At 45.8% G+C, this 18,481-nt stretch overlaps 1 protein-coding gene across 7 annotated transcripts in view; it reads right to left on the bottom strand.

Moving 5' to 3' along the window:
• Nucleotides 1-18,481, bottom strand: part of LOC121569874 (voltage-dependent L-type calcium channel subunit beta-2) — a 145,236-nt gene that overhangs the window by 61,481 nt on the left and 65,274 nt on the right. The window contains exon 1 of one of the 7 annotated variants that reach the window (XM_041881151.2): nucleotides 13,303-13,589. The exons of the other annotated variants lie outside the window; for them this stretch is intronic. Coding sequence (XP_041737085.1) covers nucleotides 13,303-13,335 — 33 coding nt within the window. The 5' untranslated portion in view covers nucleotides 13,336-13,589. Of the gene's footprint in view, nucleotides 1-13,302; nucleotides 13,590-18,481 lie in introns of those variants that run through there. 7 annotated transcript variants of the gene reach the window in all.

The raw sequence follows: 18,481 nt of genomic DNA, 5'->3' as shown, positions 1-18,481 counted from the left end.
ACCACTGCACGGCAAGCGGTACCGGAGCGCCAAGTCTAGGTCCAAAAGGCTTCTCAACAGCTTCTACCCCCAAACCATAAGACTCCTGAACAGCTAATCATGGCTACCTGGACTATTTGCACTGCCCCCCACCCCACCCCACCCCACCCCACCCCCCTCTTTTACGCTGCTGCTACTCTGTTTACTATTTATGCATAGTCACTTTAACTCTACCCACATGTACAGTTGAAGTCGGAAGTTTACATATACATTAGCCAAATACATTTAAACTCAGTTTTTCACAATTCCTGACATTTAATTATAGTAAGAACTCCCTGTCTTAGATCAGTTAGGATCACCACTTTATTTTAAGAATGTGAAATGTCAAAATAATAGTAGAGAGAATAATTTATTTCAGCTTTTATTTCTTTCATCATATTCCCAGTGGGTCAGAAGTTTATATACACTCAATCAGTATTTGGTAACATTGCCTTTACATTTTTAAACTTAGGTCAAACGTTTCAGGTAGCCTTCCACAAGCTCCCACAATAAGTTGGTGAATTTTGGCCCATTCCTCCTGACAGAGCTGGTGTAACTGAGTCAGGTTTGTAGGCCTCCTTGTTCGCACACGCTTTTTCAGTTCTGCCCACACATTTTCTATAGGATTTAGGTCAGGGCTTTGTGATGGCCACTCCAATACCTTGACTTTGTTGTCCTTAAGCCATTTTGCCACAACTTTGGAAGTATGCTTGGGGTCATTGTCCATTTGGAAGACCCATTTGCGACCAACCTTTAACTTCCTGACTGATGCCTTGAGATATTGCTTCAATATATCCACATAATTTTCCTTCCTCATGATGCCATCTATTTTGTGAAGTGCACCAGTCCCTCCTGCAGCAAAGCACCCCCACAGCATGATGCTGCCACCCCCATGCTTCACGGTTGGGATGGTGTTCTTCGGCTTGCAAGCAACCCCCTCCAAACATAACGATGGTCATTATGGCCAAACAGTTCTATTTTTGTTTCATCAGACCAGAGGACATTTCTCCAAAAAGTACGATCTTTGTCCCCATGTGCAGTTGCAAACCGTAGTCTGGCTTTTTTATGACGGTTTTGGAGCAGTGGTTTCTTCCTTGCTGAGCGGCAGGTTTTGTTGATATAGGACTCGTTTTACTGTGGTTATAGATAATTTTGTACCTGTTTCCTCCAGCATCTTCACAAGGTCCTTTGCTGTTGTTCTGGGATTGATTTGCACTTTCCGCACCAAAGTACGTAAATCTCTAGGAGACAGAACGCGTCTCCTTCCTGAGCGGTATGACGGCTGCATGGTCCCATGGTGTTTATACTTGCTTACTATTGTTTGTACAGATGAACGTGGTACCTTCAGGCGTTTGGAAATTGCTCCTAAGGATGAACCAGACTTGTGGAGGTCTACAATTCTTTTTCTGAGGTCTTGGCTGATTTCTTTTGATTTTCCCATGATGTCAAGCAAAGAGGCACTGAGTTTGAAGGTAGGCCTTGAAATACATCCACAGGTGCACCTCCAATTGACTCAAATGATGTCAATTAGCCTATCAGAAGCTTCTAAAGCCATGACATCATTTTCTGGAATTTTCCAAGCTGTTTAAAGGCACAGTCAACTTAGTGTATGTAAACTTCTGACCCACTGAAATTGTGATACAGTGAATTATAAGTGAAATAATCTGTCTGTAAACAATTGTTGAAAAATTACTTGTGTCATGCACAACGTAGATGTTCTAACCGACTTGCCAAAACTAGAGTTTGTTAACAAGAAATTTGTGGAGTGGTTGAAAAACGAGTTTTAATGACTCCAACCTAAGTATATGTAAACTTCTGACTTCAACTGTATATACACATAGTGTATAAAGTTACATTTCATATGTATGAATATTCTCACTGCTCACTCTGCATCCTCATGGATGATCTCACCCTGCATGTTAACAAGTGCTGCACAGATTCTAAGGACTTTGTCAATTTTGTGCATCAGGTTTATGGGAACAGTCTGGGAGAGGATTTTGAACACCTTGAGTCGTCTGATAACTCTCTCAACATGTATATGTACATTAGCTATCCTTCTCGTGCTTGTGACATCCTCGTCAGACAGCTGGCCTCCTTTCTGAGTGAAGGCTGGTATGGCAAGGTTTACCTTCCTCTCATACAGCAGATCTCGGATGGTGAAGCCCCTGTCTGCCATAACTTCATCACCAGGCCTAAGGTATTCCAGGAAGCCAGAGTTTTGGATGATGAACTTGTCACCGCATCTGCCTCTATATGCAGGAGAAATTAACATAACGAGTCCACATGCAGCAATGGCAACCAAATACTTGAGAGTATTGCTGGAATAATAGTGGCTGTATGACTCCCCTCTGGAATCGAGATTGTGTGCTTTCTGAAGAGTGGTTTCATAGCAGTCGATGATGCAAGTGGTGTTGGGGAACTTCTCTTTGAAACGCTGAAGCATTGTGTTCTGGATCGTCTCCCTCGGCACCCATGGAATGTAGATCCTCATGTGCTCCTCCATTGTGTCAATCCAGTAGGAAAGGACTCTGCTCACTACTCCCTGGGACACAGCAAAGCGTTCAGCAAGATCACCCTGGAGTAGATTCAGCTTCAGCTTCATCAAGGTTATCAGTATTTGATCAGTGGTATCCATTTTGAAGTTAGCCGTATAGAATTTCTGCAGAAACACTACATGGTCAAAGAAAACAATAAGAGGAAGGCCAGTATACAACACTGAGCTAGTGGCATTCTTCAGGATGGTGTGGGTCAATGGCTCTGCACCACCACATTGGGTTTGTTTGTGGCAGGTGGGCTTGTTGACTGGTTCTCTTGACACGTAGCTGTGATTAGTCAGTGCTGGAACCTCCCATTGAGTATCAGCATGTTCATGCTGCGGTGGCATTGGCACACTCAGATCAGACTCTGCATCACCACAGTTGTCTTCATCTGTCAAACAAACATAAGAGAGACTACAAGTTTAACACAATAAAATACACAGACAGCCTACTGGTCATGGTTAGGAAAAAAAAAGAAAACACTTGAACTAATAATTTAGCTTGTTAGACATTTCATGAGCATCACCAGTGGCATGCCAGCAATGACAGGGATTATCATTGCATGGGGGAGACATTGTCAGACAGAAGTTATTGGATAGCTAACAATGTAGGGACTAACTAGGCTAGTTAGCTAGCAACACTGTATCAGATGGGCTGCCCTCAAGCTATCCAGCTAAGTGAGTAAGCTAGGCAACAGTTAGCTAGCTACAGTATGTTAGGATTTAGGAGTGGCTACCAACTAGGAGCATAATTAGCTAAGCTAGCTAACTTCTGCCTGATTCAGGACACCCATCTGTGACGATAGCTAGCGAGTAGCAGCTAGCGAGTAGCAGCTAGCTAACAGCTACCTGTATGTGTTGATGTCCTGATGAGATGTCGCCTTCTGGTCTGTACTGGAGCATCATAGCATCATAGCTCTTCAGTTGGCCTCTTGTCCACAAAGTGATAGGAACACACATACGGTTGGTTTGGTGGTTTCTTCAAGTTCAATGCTTTGAGCCAAAGCCGAAAAGACTCCTCGTCCTTAGGAGGTGGGTGCAAATCAAAAGCCACCTCACAACTGCACTCGCTCCTCAAAAAAGTTTGGTGGTCAAAACACTCTGCTCCATGAACAGTTTCCATTTCTGCCAGTTATTGTGGCATCCCCTTAACGTACATAAAATGCCCGTTTTGCATGAATCCATGTTTGGAAAGTTGTGAGAAGCGATACTGAGTTAGTTAGCTAGCTAGCTAGCTGCGAACTATTGGCCAGAAGTGCTTAACAGGAAGTCCCCCACAAAAATACCTCAACTGACCCCGCCCATATTTCCGTTGAAAATAAGGTGAATATCCCTCTCATCTGTCCCCCCATGTACATTTAAAAATGTATCTGTCAATAAAATAAATACAAATAAAAAGTATTTCTATACATGTGTCAGTATGTGTGCCATTGGTATTTGCAGGCTAGTTTGACTGGAACAGCAAACAGATGATTGGGAGGAGACAAAATTGGTTCTGTGAATGTTCCCAGAACATTAATTAGGTTGCCCCAAAAGTGTGCTGATGATTACACAATGTTTGTATAAAACATTTGCCTGATCTTGCAAGAATGTTCCCAGAACACATTTTGTTATTACATTACCTGGAAACTTAATAAGAACCTTTGGGGAATGTTCTGTGGTGGTTGTTACAGATGTTGTGCACAACATTTTGGTGAATGTTAGGAGAACAAATAACACAAATAACATATTTTTGAATAACACATGAATGTTTCTGGGATGTTATCATCCTAACGTTAGATAAAACCCTAACTAAAACTTAATGGGAATGTTAGCTAAGGTCCTGGGAATGTTCCCGGTTTGCTGGGCTGTCTGTCTCCAGCTCTCGCTCACACCCCAAATGAGTCAACTAGGGAACAGGAAGATAGACAACAGCATCTGTCACAGACACACAGTGTCACAGACACACAGTCACAGACTCATAAGGACAGACTGATACAGACACAGAGATACCCACACACACAGGCACACACACAGACAGGCGGACAGACAGACACACTAGAGGACTTCACGGGTCCAAAACGTTCCAAAATGGACCTGGGCTTTCCCATCTGGACCCGAAATGCATAAATACATTTTACAATATAGAGACCCGTTCCGAACGGACTGAGGACAACTACACCCGTTCTGTATAGACCTGGTCGGATCCAGACCTGGTCCGATCCAAGTGAGGGAAGCAACAGAAAAGTACATCTTTAAGCTACTTTATTAACCGGAGCTGACAAAGCGCATGGGAGAGGAGGTAGAGAGAGGTGATGCTCTAGCAGGGGCCGTGCTGTGTGTAGGCTACTGTGAGTGTGAGCGAGTGACATGAGAACAGGGAGGAGGGAGGTGGAGAGGAGAGACCGCAACCAACCATGCCGATTCGCGCTATAGTAGACTAATAGCTGCCATAGCTAGGTTATTTATCATTCAATATGATTACGAAGTACCTATCTTGACTGCATCAAACCCGGGAGAAGCTGCTAGCTAGCTAGGCTAATTGAGGCTGCATGTGCTTTCTCATCCTGCACAGTTACAAACAACACAACTCCATTCAGAATATAAAGTAGCAGCCTACCTGTTGGCTCTTGGTCGTTGTAGCCTATCCTTCTCCTTTAACTTTTAATTCCATAATTTTAATTCCATCTTCCAATGATTAGATATCTTCGAACTTTTGCCCCACACGGAGGCTCCAAACTGTAGCCCATTGCCGCTTTGATGATTTATTGATGACTTATGATTGGTCAACAACAACAACAAGCTACACACGCCACTCTCGTGAAAAGCAAAGAGCAGCAGCATAAATTATACAATTTCTCTCTCTCTCTCTACTGCAGTAGTCGCATTCGGATCTATATGGGTCCTTCCGGACAAATAAGTTATAATTACACATACCCGAGACCCGTGACAATCATTTCAGATCCAACCCAGGCCTGTGACATTATTTAGAATTCTGGATCCGGACCCGCTCGGGTCCCAGATCGGGTCTCGGATATTCGGGTACAGGTGGATCTGTGAAGACCTTTAAGACACACACACAAACACAAAACAAAGTGGCACAAAAATGCCATATATTTCTAATGATGATCCAGTGTCAGTGATGCCCTTTAAAGTGGAACTGACAGCGTTTTAGAAACATGAAATCATATTAAAATCTGTCCATATACACCCCGAGGAAGAATATGACACTTTTCTTTACATTTTCTGACAAGAGAGCACTTAGATATGGTCATTTTCATAGAATGTTTGGGAATGACGTATAGTAAGGCATTTGTGAAAATTCTATAGCAATATAGAGTGGGAAAGCAGCCATGCGTTTGGACAATTAATAGACACTGCAGTAAATAAAACGGAATAAAAACGTGTCAGTCTTGTCCAGGACTGGACTCTACACAGACCGGCGCGCCATAGCCAATCAGAGCTACAGTAGGCCTACATGCAAATAAGCCATTTGGCACATGGGCCTGCCATCATTCACTTTGAACTGGACTGTGTGTTTACAGGCAAAACCCACAAAATACACCTGAATGGATTTCTGCAAATATGTAAATACCACAGGACTCCTCTTACAATTGGGAACTTCACAGTCCTATTGATCAAACCACCATGAAGAGGTAGGCTATCTCTGCCTCAGATGCCTATGCACATCAACAACTAATATTAGCCAGAGCGAGATGAGCTAAAATCTAACGAGGGAACAGTAGGTAAACCCTCTCAAACCTTTTCAACTTGTAGTTGGCCGTCAAAATTGCACTGATAAACAAAGGGGAATAGTAGCCTGCTCACCCTTCTGCAGCTTGCCTGCCAATGTATGCTTGTCCCAACCCCCTTTTTGACAACTGAATGGAAACTTGCCTGCCTGCCTGCCCATTTGATCGATGGCAAATACATTTGACTGACAACTAAGAGATATGCTAACTGTGGATAACAGTCGTTCAAGTTCAGCATAGCTAGCAAGCAAAGTGATTCACATTTCTTGCTAGCTAACCAAATGACACATGACCTACATCTCTAGCTGTAGCCACCGTAAAAAGATATGGGGTGAAAAAGTCGGCCACTCACCCACTCGTCCAATGACATGACATCCTCCCAGCAGCTAGCTAGCTAGCTAACGTAAGGTTCTGTGCTTTTAAGCTTGCTAAATAAATACCTACATAAATATATAAGCTAATCTATTAGCCACGTTATGACTGACTTGTGATCATTGCCCTGGCTATTTTGATTGTACTGACATTCCCAGCCTTAGTCACATTTGTCCGTTTTTGACCAAATTATTGTGTCATTGAATCTGAAAAAGTCCATCCCGAATGGCTGGAGGCAGCAAACAATGTACCAGGCCAGCTGTGATTTACAACCTGATAGTAATATTTGCTCGACTACCAAGAATTGTATTGGGGAATTATATTAATCAGGTATTGAACTGCATCCATCTTTTCTGCCAACAATAGATGCGGAAAAAATAGTTCAATTGAACGCAGACCGTGGGGGATAGAAGAAGAATGCCGGATTGGCGCATATTCAACTAATCTGATCTAACAAAGTGGATATTCATAAAATCCGTCATGATTGATGCATTTTAACAGGCCCACAATGTGGTTACTAGTGGTGCTTTCAAGACAACAGGGAACTAAAAAATGTTTTATGACGTCAGTGATCTTCAGGTTGGAAAGCTCTAGAAAGATGCCCGAGTTTCTGACTTGGAATTCCAAGTTGGATGACCATTCAAAAAATGTATCCCAGTCGGAGCTAGTTTTTCCAGTTCCCAGTATTCTTGAACGGATTGAATTTGGAAGTCAGAGATTTCAGAGTTCCTAGTTCCCAGTTATTTTCAGGTTTAGAAGAAGTAACTGCTAAATGATAACTCACATTCGTATAAGCTGCTAGCATAGCTAGCATACAGAAATCGGTGGTGGTAGTCAAAGTCGTTCTTAACTGTAATGCAGTTGATTGATGACATGAACATGTATTAGGGTTGACATCCATACAAGCATTATACTTCGATTTTGACCTCAACATAGTGTGAAATACACATATAAACAATATTTTGCTGGGGGGCAAAGAGGAGATTCGGGATCATTCCCCCACGCGTATCCATGGCATTTCCATTGTTTTGGTCGAGTTTCATGGAATTTTGAGTCAAATAGAACCTATTTTTAAAACCTCTTATAAAGTTGGTTTTGTAGCTTAAACTGGGAATGTAATAGTTTTTGACTGATATTATGATTGTCTGTTTGTTTCATATCTGCAAAGTAGCTTAAACGCTGTCAGTTCCACTTTAAGGCTAACCTTTCACATGGACAGAGTTAATTAGGTGTGAAGAAGATCATGGCTGCATCCAAAATGGCACTCTAGTACCTTTATAGTGAGCCCATAGGGCTCTGGTAAAAAGTAGTGCACCGAATAGGGAATAGGGTGCCATTTGGGATGTACCTGTGTGTGGGTTATTAGAGGGAGGATAGCTCATGACAGTCACCTCATTCTGACTGTCATTAACACACAGAGGGCTCTGCCAGATTTCAGCACTGTCTACTCAATCACACACATCAAACACCATTTAACACACACATAACACACATGCATGTACAGACATTCCTAACACACACAAACACACACACACACACACACAGCGCACACAAGCTCACGTTCACACACACACACAGCACACACACGCTTACATTAGGGATGTGACAAATGTACAAATGTTCTTAACGTTTAAACTGCCATTTTTATTTCCCCCCCCAAAAAACGAACAGAAAATGACATGAATTCACAATTCAGATATGGCCCTGCATATGACCACTAAGGGGCAATGCAGTTCAGTCTACCGCAGACCTGGCTACCTACCAGACGGTCGTCACTAATTACCATATCCACAAAGTAATTGACCCTGCCTATTTCTATAATTAATTTTCTTAAAATGTGATTTTAAACCTAACATTAACCACACTGCTAACCTTATGCCTAACCCTAAATTAAGACCAAAAAGCAAATGTTTCCATACATTTTTAAGACATAGCCAACTTTGACTTTGTGGCTGTGATATCTAGTAGAAACCCCACCAGACGGCACTCACGTTAGTTAATACCGTTTTAGTTTTTCTGCTGTGTGTCTCTCTTCCATGTTCCATGTTCTCAGTTGTCAGTAGTACATAGGACTTCATGTCCCACTTCTCATCAATGTGATGTGTCGTTGCAGTGATGTATAATGGCGCATTCATAGAAGTCCAATAATCTGTTGCGCCACGTATTGTATTTGAGAGCTAACGCTTTGTAGGACTACTTGCAGAGCAATCATTGTACAATTTCTTCATCCGGGCCGTCAAGGTTTTTCGACATGGCATCTTGTACAGTGAGGGAAAAAAGTATTTGATCCCCTGCTGATTTTGTATGTTTGCCCACTGACAAAGAAATGATCAGTCTATAATTTTAATGGTAGGTTTATTTGAACAGTGAGAGACAGAATAACAACAAAAAAAATCCAGAAAAACGCATGTCAAAAATGTTATAAATTGATTTGCATTTTAATGAGGGAAATAAGTATTTGACCCCTCTGCAAAACATGACTTAGTAATTGGTGGCAAAACCCTTGTTGGCAATCACAGAGGTCAGATGTTTCTTGTAGTTGGCCACCAGGTTTGCACACATCTCAGGAGGGATTTTGTCCCACTCCTCTTTGCAGATCTTCTCCAAGTCATTAAGGTTTCGAGTCTGACGTTTGGCAACTCGAACCTTCAGCTCCCTCCACAGATGTTCTATGGGATTAAGGTCTGGAGACTGGCTAGGCCACTCCAGGACCTTAATGTGCTTCTTCTTGAGCCACTCCTTTGTTGCCTTGGCCGTGTGTTTTGGGTCATTGTCATGCTGGAATACCCATCCATGCCCTGGCTGAGGGAAGGAGGTTCTCACCCAAGATTTGACGGTACATGGCCCCTTTGATGCGGTGAAGTTGTCCTGTCCCCTTAGCAGAAAAACACCCCCAAAGCATAATGTTTCCACCTCCATGTTTGACGGTGGGGATGGTGTTCTTGGGGTCATAGGCAGCATTCCTCCTCCTCCAAACACGGCGAGTTGAGTTGATGACAAAGAGCTCCATTTTGGTCTCATCTGACCACAACACTTTCACCCAGTTCTCCTCTGAAACATTCAGATGTTCATTGGCAAACTTCAGACGGGCATGTAAAGTGGGGAGAACAAGTATTTGATACACTGCCAATTTTGCAGGTTTTCCTACTTACAAAGCATGTAGAGGTCTGTAATTTTTATCATAGGTACACTTCAACTGAGAGACGGAATCTAAAACAAAAATCCAGAAAATCACATTGTATGATTTTTAAGTAATTAATTTGCATTTTATTGCATGACATAAGTATTTGATCACCTACCTACCAGTAAGAATTCCGGCTCTCACAGACCTGTTAGTTTTTCTTTAAGAAGCCCTCCTGTTCTCCACTCATTACCTGTATTAACTGCACCTGTTTGAACTCGTTACCTGTATAAAAGACACCTGTCCACACACTCCATCAAACAGACTCCAACCTCTCCACAATGGCCAAGACCAGAGAGCTGTGTAAGGACATCAGGGATAAAATAGTAGACCTGCACAAGGCTGGGATGGGCTACAGGACAAAAGGCAAGCAGCTTGGTGAGAAGGCAACAACTGTTGGCGCAATTATTAGAAAATGGAAGAAGTTCAAGATGACGGTCAATCACCCTCGGTCTGGGGGCTCCATGCAAGATCTCACCTCGTGGGGCATCAATGATCATGAGGAAGGTGAGGGATCAGCCCAGAACTACACAGCAGGACCTGGTCAATGACCTGAAGAGAGCTGGGACCACAGTCTCAAAGAAAACCATTAGTAACACACTACGCCGTCATGGATTAAAATCCTGCAGCGCACGCAAGGTCCCCCTGCTCAAGCCAGCGCATGTCCAGGCCTGTCTGAAGTTTGCCAATGACCATCTGGATGATCCAGAGGAGGAATGGGAGAAGGTAATGTGTTCTGATGAGACAAAAATAGAGCTTTTTGGTCTAAACTCCACTCGCCGTGTTTGGAGGAAGAAGAAGGATGAGTACAACCCCAAGAACACCATCCCAACCATGAAGCATGGAGGTGGAAACATCATTCTTTGGGGATGCTTTTCTGCAAAGGGAACAGGACGACAGCACCGTATTGAGGGGAGGATGGATGGGGCCATGTATCGCGAGATCTTGGCCAACAACCTCCTTCCCTCAGTAAGAGCATTGAAGATGGGTCGTGGCTGGGTCTTCCAGCATGACAACGACCCGAAACACACAGCCAGGGCAACTAAGGAGTGGCTCCGTAAGAAGCATCTCAAGGTCCTGGAGTGGCCTAGCCAGTCTCCAGACCTGAACCCAATAGAAAATCTTTGGAGGGATCTGAAAGTCCGTATTGCCCAGCGACAGCCCTGAAACCTGAAGGATCTGGAGAAGGTCTGTATGGAGGAGTGGGCCAAAATCCCTGCTGCAGTGTGTGCAAACCTGGTCAAGACCTCATTGCAACTCCACGAGGTGAGATCTTACATGGAGCCCCAGGCCGAGGGAGATTGACAGTTCTTTTGTGTTCCTTCCATTTGCGAATAATCGCACCAACTGTTGTCACCTTCTCACCAAGCTGCTTGGCGATGGTCTTGTAGCCCATTCCAGCCTTGTGTAGGTCTACAATCTTGTCCCTGACATCCTTGGAGAGCTCTTTGGTCTTGGCCATGGTGGAGAGTTTGGAATCTGATTGATTGATTGCTTCTGTGGACAGGTGTCTTTTATACAGGTAACAAACTGAGATTAGGAGCACTCCCTTTAAGAGTGTGCTCCTAATCTCAGCTCGTTACTTGTATAAAAGACACCTGGGAGCCAGAAATCTTTCTGATTGAGAGGGGGTCAAACACTGATTTCCCTCATTAAAATCCAAATCAATTTATAACATTGTTGACATGCGTTTTTCTGGATTTTTTTGGTGTTATTCTGTCTCTCACTGTTCAAATAAACCTACCATTAAAATTATAGACTGATCATTTCTTTGTCAGTGGGCAAACGTACAAAATCAGCAGGGGATCAAATACTTATTTCCCTCACTGTAGTCTGGTTCTAGATATGCCATTAGGGCAACTGTTGCCAGCAACAGGTTGGGTCTCACGGTGTCTCCCTTTCAGCATTGCATCTGTACTGCCACTGTAGCTCAATTACACCTCGCAAAGTTAGCATTTCACAACCTTCTCATTTAACATCTTCAAGTATTGCCATAAAATACTTTGCTGCTGTCTCACTCTTTTTTTCAACTGTTGACGAGGATGACGTGTGGAGAGACCTTTATATCCGTGACAAATAAATTGAAAGATGCATATCTCCTCCTACTAACGTTACAGCATTGTTGCGTTAGGTATTTGTTTAATTTAAATGTTTCCCTTTATGATGATGTTTGGGACCTGTTAGTGGTAGTTTTATGATAACTGCACTGTGATTTTAATTTTGCAATGGCAGTCTGTTGTTGTGCTCTTCCCACACTTTGCTTACTTAATATCTAGCGAACTCGTTCAAAACTGCTGCTGTCCTGTTGTCTCAGCTGGCCAACTGTGTTTACACTCCCGCACAACCTATTCTTGCGCCCAACGTGCCCAACGTCACAGCGGCTGACTGAAATGCGTAGTTCGGTTAAAAAAAAGAACAAAAAATTAATGCTTTAAAAACAACTATTATAAAAATATTATAATTTAATATATAAATGTAAAGAATACTTAGAGTACAAAGTGCTAGTCACTCAGCTTTGGAGTAGTTAGAAGGTCTAATTTCCTGCTTTTGACAGGAGCTGGCTAGTACATGCCCATTGACTTTCAGCAAGTGTGCTAAGCTAATGATATGCTACCTTCAACTTCCTTCAAACTGCATGCAGAGACATAAAAATGGTATCTGACTCTGGGTAATTCGATTATTATCCAAAATCACAAAATCCCGAAGTATCCCTTTAAGGGGTTCAAACAAAGAGGTAGCTAAATGAACTAGAGTGTAAAAAAATGCACTACAGAAAACAATGTAGTAAACCTTGAAATGGTCAGTTCATGTTTTAAATCAAATGATGTTGCTTTCATAGTCTCCATCAAATAAATGGGCTACAGTCAGAAGTAATATGATACAGAGATCTTTACAGTCAGACAGAGGTAGATGAGCAAAGGCAGAGGAAAAAATGACAAGGAGTTCTGAACAGCCACGGCTAAAGAAAGTGGGCCTTGTAAATGCTATGTGTTCACTAACTAAACAGTCTCTGTAACCAGAGGACCAGGCATGTCCCATGTTCCAGGTGTTTATTTTCCTAACTTCACATGAGCCGTTAACAACTGTTGCAGCTTTCCACTTCAGGCTAGTAACCTTGAGTCGCAAATTCAGACAAGATTCCCAAATAATCCGCTACTCCCAAAATTACCCCCGTAGGCACGCTACATAAGAGCCAGAGCCGCGACACTCTCGAGCAACAAATTGACTTCCAGGAAAAGTTCTAAGGAGACAAAATAGGAAGCCCAAGATTATGCCCTTTGGAGTGAAAACTAAATTTTTCAAGATTCCAGAACTCTCCTCCATTGTTCAGAGTGGAGAGTGAGAAAGAACAAGAGAGAACGAGATAACTACTGCTGAATCTGTGAAGCATACAGATAGATAGCCTCAGAATGTGTAGGCTAAGTATGTTTACAGTATGTGTCTCTGATGTTGTGTCTACTCACCACGTCAGACTCCTCACTGCCGGAGAGATACATATCTGCCCTACCCGGCTCTGCTGTTGCTCCTGCTCTGCCCGGTCCGGGAGAAAAACTCCTCAGCTACTGACCATCTCCTCCCAGTCCCAGCACAGAGAGAGGAACTCCTACTCCTACAGTACTCCTTGGCTCCTTTCAGTAAAACACACTGAAACTACATAGACTACAGTAAAGTAACCCACAAAAAGTTGGAAGTTTGGAGTTTGGCATTGGGAGTTTCAGCCCTTGTATGGCCCAGTCCTGTCCTGTACCGGCTGAGAGGCAGAGAGAGAGACGAGCCTCTTCTTTCCCACGCTGGGAAAACACTCCTTCAGTGCGCTGCGACCGTTCTCCAGCCCCCAAAAACAAGCCCCCCTGAAACCCTCCCTCCCTCCCTCCCACACACACACACACACACACACACACACACACACACACACACACACACACACACACACACACACACACACATACATACATACATACATAGCCTGAACAAACACACATAGCCAGTTAGGAAGTAAGAACTCTGGCCAACAGGGCAGGCCTGAAAATTCCAGAATGCACCGAAAGCAGCTGCAGCAGCTTTTAATTTCTGTGTGAGTGTGTGATCTTGAGAGTTTACATGTGTTTGGCTATGCCTTGAAGAGGTTACACTTTGAGGAGAGGAAGGGTAAAGACTTAAACTTACTGTACATAGAAGCCCAACACATGTTCCTAAAACCAAACTTCAGGAAATAATTATCTTTACTATGTTTAAAATATGCCATACGCAGATTATGCACAGAGGCATGATCAATGCCCAATAGGCCACAAAAAAACGGATACATGTACTTTGAACATTCTTCATTCAGTTTATTGGGGTCCGCTGGGTGACTGTAGTGGTTACTGTAATAGAAGTCATCTAACTTCAAACGACCATGGCCCGGTTTCCCAAAAGCATCTTATGGTTCTAACGGTGAATTTAGCCTCAAGATGCTTTTGGGAAACCATCTTTTTGTAATTACACACCAGAGGCCCCCTGAGTGGGTTCGGTGCAATGTGTGTTTGTGTGCCCTTGAAATTGTGACAATATCATCTCAGTGCTCATGTAGCAGAAACAGGCTCAAATGTGAAATAATGTGAGAACGTGAGAACACCAACCCCCGCTGTGTCACTGTGTGTGAAGCGGGGGCAAAAAGCGGGAGCAACCGCCACAAATAGAGTCCATATGAGTTAGGCTACACTACAGGGTCACAGAAGACCTCAGGGAGTAGGTCTATAGCAAAGACTTTCTCCTTCAACATTAAAACACAAAACTATAAGCAAACGTAGGTGTCAAGTCTGTATTGTATTGTATTGTCTGGTTAGACTGTAAACTCAACTTCCAGACTCACATAAAGAATCTCCAATCCAAAGTTAAATCTAGAATCGGCTTCCTATTTCGCAACAAAGCCTCCTTCACTCATGCTGCCAAACATGCCCTCGTAAAACTGACTATCCTACCGATCCTTGACTTCGGCGATGTCATTTACAAAATAGCCTCCAACACTCTACTCAGCAAATTGGATGTAGTCTATCACAGTGCCATCCGTTTTGTCTCCAAAGCCCCATACACTACCCACCACTGTGACCTGTACGCTCTTGTTGGCTGGTCCTCACTACATGTTCGTCGTCAAACCCACTGGCTCCAGGCCATCTATAAATCATTGCTAGGCAAATCCCCGCCTTATCTTAGCTCATTGGTCACCATAGCAGCACCCACCCGTAGTCTGCGCTCCAGCAGGTATATCTCACTGGTCATTCCCAAAGCCAACACCTCCTTTGGCCGCCATTCCTTCCAGTTCTCTGCTGCCAATGACTGGAACGAATTGCAAAAATCTCTGAAGCTGGAGACTCTTATCTCCCTCAATAACTTTAAGCATCAGTTGTCAGAGCACCTTACCGATCACTGCACCTGTACACAGCCCATCTGAAATTAGCCCACCCAACTACCTCATCCCTATATTGTTATTTATTTTGCTCTTTTGCACCCCAGTATCTCTATTTGCACATAATCTCTTGCACATCTAGCATTCCAGTGTTAATACTATTGTAATTATTCTGCACTATAGCCTATTTATTGCCTTACCTCCATAACTTGCTACATTTGCACACACTGTATATATATTATCTGTTGTATTTCTGACTTTATGTTTTTTACCCCATATGTAACTCTGTGTTGTTTTTATTGCACTACATGCTTTATCTTGGCCAGGTCGCAGTTGTAAATGAGAACCTGTTCTCAACTGGCTTACCTGGTTAAATAAAGGTGAAATAAAAAATAAAATAAAAAATTGGTCCAGTTCAGGTATTGTTGCCATTATATTTTCTCATTAAATATGTTCACTTGGCTCACGTCTCACTCTCTCATCCATGTAACTTTAACGCATCATGGTGTCTGAAGTGGGATAAGCAGGCCTATAGCAAATCCCATGATACACCACTCCTCCTCAGCCACCTGGCATTGCCCAGTGGTGTAATCATTAGTCCAAACCCTACCAAAGAGTTGCAAAAAGTTTTGCAACAAAAAGTTTATATTGGACAAATTCAGGTGTTCTCCCTGTTTGGTTCTGTTTGGTTCCTAGTGACTACACCCTAGATGTTTGAGAGCCATTGAGAGAACCACGTGTTTGGTGGGTAAATCCTACTAGATTATGTGACTATGTTTGCTCTGCTTTAACCCCTTTCCAAGGATTATAATCCAGAGTGTGTGCTGGGCACGTGTCACGTTCGTTGAAGGACGGGACGGACCAAGGCGCAGCGTGATATGCATACATGTTTATTTTAACTTAATAAACACTCAACAAAACAATAAACGAAACGAAACGTGAAGTCCAAGGTAGCACACACAACATACCTTACACGGAACAAGATCCCACAACCCACTAGTGCCAATAGGCTGCCTAAGTATGGTCCCCAATCAGAGACAACGAACGACAGCTGCCTCTGATTGGGAACCACACCGGCCAACATAGAACCATACATACTAGATCGTACAACATAGAACATACACAACAAAGAATATACACACCCTGACTCAACATATAAGAGTCCCCTGAGTCAGGGCGTGACAGTACCCCCCCAAAGGTGCGGACTCCGACCGCACAACATAAACATAACAGGGTAGGGGCCGGGTGGGCATTCCGCCTCGGAGGCGGATCCGGCTCGGGGCGTGACGACCTCTCACTCTCCGCCTCCCTGTTGCGCCCCTGGTCTGGTCTGGACCTCGGGGCGCTGCTTCCCCTCTCCTTCCTCCCACGATATGCCAGGCCCTGTCTGGACCCTGGTGTGGGAGACCCCGAACCTGGAGAGGGGCTGACGTCATGGTCTGGACTGGAGCCGCTGACCGGAGCTGGACTAGGCACCGGTGGAGCGGACTGCTCTGGCTCCGGAGTGGAGCCGTTGACCGGAGCTGGATCAGGCACCGGTGGAGCGGACTACTCTGGCTCCGGAGTGGAGCCGCTGACCGGAGCTGGACAAGACCCCGGTGGAGCGGACTACTCTGGCTCCGGAGTGGAGCAGCTGACCGGAGCTGGATCAGGCACCGGTGGAGCGGACTGCTCTGGCTCCGGAGTGGAGCAGCTGACCGGAGCTGGATCAGGCACCGGTGGAGCGGACTGCTCTGGCTCCGGAGTGGAACAGCTGACCGGAACTGGATCAGGCACCAGTGGAGCGGACTGCTCTGGCTCCGGAGTGGAGCAGCTGACCGGTGCCGGACCAGGCACCGGTGGAACGGGCACGGGCCGTGCCGGACTGGACAAACGCACCACTGGCCTGGTGCGAGGAGCAGGCACGGGCCAGACCTGACTAGGAACACGCACCACTGGCTTGGTGCGAGGGGCAGGAACGGGCCGGGCCGGACTGGCGACGCGCACCACTGGCTTGGTGCGAGGAGCAGGAACAGGCCGGGCTGGCGACGCGCACCACTGGCTTGGTGCGAGGAGCAGGAACAGGCCGGGCCGGCGACGCGCACCACTGGCTTGGTGCGAGGAGCAGGAACAGGCCGGGCCGGGCTGGCGACGCGCACCACTGGCTTGGTGCGAGGAGCAGGAACAGGCCGGCCGGGCTGGCGACGCGCACCACTGGCTTGGTGCGAGGAGCAGGAACAAGCCGGGCCGGGCTGGCGACGCGCACCACTGGCTTGGTGCGAGGAGCAGGCACGGGCCGGACCTGACTAGGAACACGCACCACTGGCTTGGTGCGATGGGCAGGAACGGGCCGGGCCGGACTGGTGACGCGCACCACTGGCTTGGTGCGAGGAGCAGGAACAAGCCGGACCGGGCTGGCGACGCGCACCACTGGCTTGGTGCGAGGAGCAGGAACAGGCCGGGCCAGGCTGGCGACGCGCACCACTGGCTTGGTGGGAGGAGCAGGCACGGGCCGGACCTGACTAGGAACACGCACCACTGGCTTGGTGCGATGGGCAGGAACGGGCCGGGCCGGACTGGTGACGCGCACCACTGGCTTGGTGCGAGGAGTAGGAACAGGCCGGGCCGGGCTGGCGACGCGCACCACAGACTTGGTGCGGGGAGCAGGAATGGGGCGGGCCGGGCTGGCGACGCGCACCACAGACTTGGTGCGGGGAGCAGGAACGGGCCGGGCTGTACTGGGAACACGCACCACTGGCTTGTTGCGGGGAGCAGGAACGGGCCGGACCGGACTGGCGACACGCACCACTTGCTTGGTGCGAGGAGCAGGACTGGGTTCCTTTATTAACCCCCGCTCCTTCTGCTGCCTAACCAGCTCCTCTCGCCATGCCTCTACTCCTTCCTTCTCCCTTCTAGCCTCCTGTAGCGCCTCCCTCTGACCGAATACCTCCTGCTCCCTCTGAACCAATAGCCCCCGTAATATGGTGGCCTCCTCACCTAACCTGCAGATCCGCCCTGTCGCGGCCTCCTGCTGCCTCGTCGTCCACACTGTGTGCCCCCCCCAAACATTTTTTTCTTGGGGTTGCCTCTCAGGTCTCCGTCGTCGGCACTGTTGGCGCCGTTTCTCCTCTCTATTCCGGGCCTCCACTGTCTCCTCCCAAGGACGGCGATCCATCCCAGCCTGAATCTCCTCCCAAGTCCAGGATCTCTTACCGTCCATGATCTCCTCCCAGGTCCAGGCTGTCTGCTCCTGGACACTCTGCTTGGTCCTCGTTTGG

This window comes from Coregonus clupeaformis, chromosome 7 (assembly GCF_020615455.1).
Source record: "Coregonus clupeaformis isolate EN_2021a chromosome 7, ASM2061545v1, whole genome shotgun sequence".
Taxonomy (NCBI): domain Eukaryota; kingdom Metazoa; phylum Chordata; class Actinopteri; order Salmoniformes; family Salmonidae; genus Coregonus; species Coregonus clupeaformis.
The sequence above is the reverse complement of the archived record's forward strand: the minus strand, read 5'-3'. Positions and strand labels throughout refer to the sequence as shown.